General features: G+C 40.0%; 1 protein-coding gene across 1 annotated transcript in view; it reads left to right on the top strand.

The window, feature by feature from the left end:
• Positions 1 to 4,858, top strand: part of IGF2BP3 (insulin-like growth factor 2 mRNA binding protein 3) — a 93,727-nt gene that overhangs the window by 55,485 nt on the left and 33,384 nt on the right. The window contains exons 4-6 of the mRNA XM_009709810.1: positions 509 to 793; positions 3,058 to 3,192; positions 3,767 to 3,889. Coding sequence (XP_009708112.1) covers positions 579 to 793; positions 3,058 to 3,192; positions 3,767 to 3,889 — 473 coding nt within the window. The 5' untranslated portion in view covers positions 509 to 578. The remainder of the gene's footprint in view (positions 1 to 508; positions 794 to 3,057; positions 3,193 to 3,766; positions 3,890 to 4,858) is intronic.

Below are 4,858 nucleotides of genomic sequence, written 5' to 3'. Positions count from 1 at the left end.
TTTTTTTTTTTTTTTTTTTTTGTCATAGGTATGTCAGTTATTGCACAAACTCCAGCCAAATAGCTGTGCTGGCAAAAACCCTAATGAAGGTGCTGAGATAGCAACTAAAAAGTTTTCCCTCTGGTGCAGCTTTAATTCTATTTGGGAAAATGACTTAAATTAAATCAGGCAAAAGAATGCTTTTGAGTGTATAAGCTCTGTCTCCTGTGAGGTTTTGCTGATAGGGTTGCACCAGCAAAACCTTTAAAGTGCACAGAAGCCCAGAGCAAGCAAGAACTTACTTGTAGTCCTTAATATGGTGACTTTACTCAACCTTTTTTTTTTTTTTTTATCAAAATCTTGACTGAAGAATTTTGAATGTAACTTTTTGTCTTGGAATCAATTTTTAGCTTTGTCATGCAATTTAGAAAGAGCAGAAGTCTATATCTGAATGACTTGTCATTTCATAAGGCCCTGCATGCGATTGTGGTTTTTTTTCTCCTCTCTCCTCCCCTTTGCAAATGAACAGAGCAATAGAGAAACTGAACGGGTTTCAGCTTGAAAACTATTCCTTGAAAGTTGCATACATCCCTGATGAAATGGCAGCCCAGCAACCTCCGCAACAACATCCCCAGGGAAGACGTGGGTTTGGACAGAGGGGTCCTCCAAGGCAAGGGTCACCCGGTGCAACCACAAGGCAGAAACCGCAGTCGGACGTTCCTCTACGGATGCTGGTTCCCACGCAGTTCGTAGGAGCCATTATCGGGAAAGAAGGAGCGACAATCAGAAACATCACAAAGCAGACACAGTCCAAGTAAGTTATTTTACAAAACTGTAATTGTAAGCTTCAATATTCCATCCTCATCTCCCATGTAAAGGGAAACTTGTAAAACTTCACAACTAACCTGTGTGGTCAGAGGGCAAATAACAGTGATAACAGTGAACAGGAAATCTTTTGCAAGATTTATTTAAGGACTGGATTCTGTCCTTTACACATGTTCAAATACTAGCTGACTTGTTTCTCCCTTTTTTAAAAAAATGAAATTAGGCAGTGCTGGTAGGATGGTGGTTGATGAGAGAGAGTTTTCTTAAAGATGTACTAATAAGGTTCTGGCACAAAAAGTTAAGCTGAGAGAGCCGTAATGTGTTGGTCTGTGGGACATACAGTCAGTGTGGTGACATATCCAAATCTTTAAGTGTTTATTGTAGCTTTAGCTTAATTTAGGGCATTCTTAGGATTTATAAATGTTCTCAGTTCAAGGGGGGGAGGGGGAGCGGGAAAGCACCAAAAAAACCCCACCAAACACCCCCCCCCCCAAAAAAAAAAAAAGAAACCAAAACAAACCCAAAAAACCTTTGTATCTCCCCTTGCTACCCCTTACACCTCACCCCCATGTTTTTCCAGTGAATACGTTTGTTGCCATCAAGCTGCAGACCACACCAAAACACAGATTAAGGCAATGCACGGGAGGCAAAAAGCAAGCTGCTAAGTGACTTAAGAAGCTTAGAGTGCTAGGGTCTAGAGATGCTAGAGGAGATTGTTTTCAGTGTCTGTTAAATCCCTACCCACAAGGAAGAGCTCAGCGCAGATGCAGAAGGGAGGTGGGGATCGTATTCAAAGAATTCTTCCAGGATACCCCTAAAAGCAGAGAGTGAAAGACGCTACCTTCAGCAGCCCGCAGGTATCAGCCCCCAGCTCTGTAGCTACAGCAGGCAGGACCTGGAAATGAGCTGTGTGTGAGGAGTATGAGGGTGGGTGGTTTCAGTTTTGAGGGTAGTTAATGAGGATAAGGGAGTCGTCTCTAATTACAGCACCCCCAGCCCATCCCTAACAAACAGGCTTTCCCCCCACCCCCAAACCTGGGATTATCAAGATGCTCCTTCCAACCTCTCGTTAGCATGTTGTAACCCAGGAAGCTATTTTCTGTGTTTAACAACACAGGTTTAAGAGATTTGTGGTGTCCTGAGAGGACTTCGTTGTAGTTTGCCTATGGGTAACCAGTTTTTCAGGTGGTATCTAAACCATCTAATTCTCGGACTATAAAAATCCTGGAAGACTTGGCATAAGGAAAGCTTTTATCTCTTAAAAGAAGGCTGGGTAGAGCAGAAATAATTGCAGGTTACTAACTTTACAGATACATGACTTCAAGAACGATGTTTTCATTGGTTTGGGGATAAAAAAAGAAATGTCACCTACTTCCAGTTGCACCAAGGATTGCCTTGGGCTTCTTGGGAAAATGCTGCATCGAAAAACAAAATGACTTTTTGGTATCAGAAAGAATTGGAAAAATAAAGGGGCTTATTGAAAAGCAGCATGCTTGTTTCAGTTTGGAAACAGCTATGGTTTGGAGAAGAGGGGAGGGAGCAAAAAGCAGAAAAGTGGAAAGAGTATATGACCTGCAGTTATTGGCAGAGGACAAATAATATCCAAGGTATTGTCTCAATGCAGGTCACAATTAATTTTTGTTAAATTCCTAGAGCTACATAGACCATGGTGTAGAGTAAGGCTAGTAGTTTTAGTGTGGTAGAGAGCGGAGCTAGAGGAAAGGTAATGTCAGGACAAATTTTAGGTGTAAAAAGCATAGGAAAGTAATCTTGAGGATGAATGCAAGTACTACAATGCTACTTGCTAGCAGAGAAGTGCGAGGAAACTCTGCTGCTGAGGTCATTAAAAAAGACAAGATGGGACAAAGCCGTACTGTACCGTAGCTGCACAGTCATTATTAGTGGAGTGACGGGGCTTGTGATAGAGTATTGGGAAAGCTTGATGAATCTTGTTTACCACAGATTGTCCGTCTAACAACTCCCCTGAATATCTTGATGGCAGTTTAATGAGGAAAGGAGGTCCCAGTGTCCACAAAGATGGGGCTTAGCTGGTAAAATCAGGATAGGAGGGGCTCTTTGTAACACACAAAAAATAGTATTTAGGAGATATTTAAGTGGTTGTATACTTTGCAAAATTAAACCACTTAAATTTAGTCAGTGTTTGCTCAGAATAAATTAGTTTTACGAGAGTTGGAAATATGCAAGGCTTACCATACATACATGGTCATAGTTAGTGTTTTTCTTTCTTTAAAGAATTGATATTCATCGTAAAGAGAATGCAGGTGCTGCTGAGAAACCAATTACCATCCACTCAACTCCTGAAGGCTGCTCGACGGCTTGTAAAATTATTATGGAGATCATGCAAAAGGAAGCTCAAGATACTAAATTGTGAGTAAAAGGCATTTCATTGTAGAGGCATTAAAAATTCTGACTTCTTGTTGATTCCCTTTAAAGATGTAGTCTTGAAAAACTGTTAATAAGTGAATCTTTGTTGCCATTATCCATGTTTAACTAGGTAAAGGAACGAAGACTGTTTTCCTTTTGGGGCAGTTTACTTGCTTAATTAGCCCCAGCACACATCTACATTTTCAGCCATTATCTGGCTGTGATTTTGAGGTGAACTGGAACAAATACTGAAGTTTCTTGAACAACTAATAGTTTTTAATCAGAGTGAATGTAACAAGTTGTGAGCTCTCACTAAAAGCTTTAAGGTGTATTTCTTCCTTCCCAACAGCTCTTGCTACTGCAGTCTGAGCTTTATTTAGCAGGTATGTTACAACGAAGCTACAGATGATAGCACTGAAATGTGCATTGCACTTGGCCTCGTTCTGAATCTAGTATAAACATGTGTAAATGAATGGGAGTTGCAGACACTTCTATGAAAAGAAAATTTATCCATAACATGTATAAAAACTTGCCCTCTGGTCTCCAAAAGTCTCACTGGGTGTAACCTCCATTACAGTACAGAAGAAATTCCCTTGAAGATATTGGCACATAACAACTTTGTTGGCCGACTTATTGGCAAAGAAGGAAGAAACCTGAAGAAAATTGAACAGGACACAGATACTAAAATCACGATATCTCCGTAAGTTTTCGGTGACCTAATCTTTTGGCGAGTTGTCTCAAATAGCAGCAATGCCACTGCGGTACATTCAGGTACAGTTCTTACAAAAATATTATGTGTGCTTTGAAGGCTGAGATAACAACCTGTCAGAAACCTTTCCATAATGTGGATTAAACTGTTACTTAAGCCCAGTTAAATTCAGTGTAAACAGTGAGTCTTCGTTGTAAACTCAGTCAAGAGTAAGCCTAAAAATAACATAGGCTATGTGGAGCTTGTGTTAGACTATATTTTAAGTGTTAGTTGGTTTTAATATATTATACCATATGTCATGGTGAGTGATTGAAACTTTAAGCCTGGATCAGTTCTGACCTATGTGCGAAAATTAGTGAAATTGGTCATGTTTTAGTTTCTGATACAGATTAAATTTTTGGACAAGAGGGAAGGAAGGAAATAAAGCAAATGAATGCTGAAAGGAGTATTTTTAGTAGCAGTTCTGTCCCTCTTGGCCACTAGTGGCTGAACTCGGATACATTGACTAGTCTGCTTCAAAGTAATAGCTTTTGGTCTGTAAGTTTCTAAAGGTAACAGAGACCTGTTCAAATTTAGCTCAGATTAAACAGGAGTCTTCACCTTCACTGGAAATCTGCAAATCACTTCTCTGTAGAAGCTTGGCTGTTAATAGTAGTTTTACCTTGGAGTAGTATCTTCAGAGATCCTTCTGTTCTGAATAACAAATACTCTGGCATGAACTTTCAAGCATTTGAGGGCATCCTGGACTTAGGATTTAGCCTTAAAGGGTGAGAACAAGACTTACAGGCTGTAGGAAAGGGAGAAAGTTTGGAAGATGTATGAAGAGGTGTGAATACATGCAGGAGACCAAAAAAAAAAAAGCGTGCTGCAGAAAATAGCTCAAATAAAGGTAAGGAAGGTAAGAGTGAACGAGGCTTCTCAAAAAGAGGAAATTCAAACTTGAGTGAAAGAACCTGAGGC

The sequence above is a fragment of the Cariama cristata genome, unplaced genomic scaffold, assembly GCF_000690535.1.
Source record: "Cariama cristata isolate BGI_N322 unplaced genomic scaffold, ASM69053v1 scaffold8271, whole genome shotgun sequence".
NCBI classification, from domain to species: Eukaryota; Metazoa; Chordata; class Aves; order Cariamiformes; family Cariamidae; genus Cariama; species Cariama cristata.
Note: the sequence above shows the minus strand (reverse complement) of the source record. Positions and strands in the feature narration are given on the sequence as shown.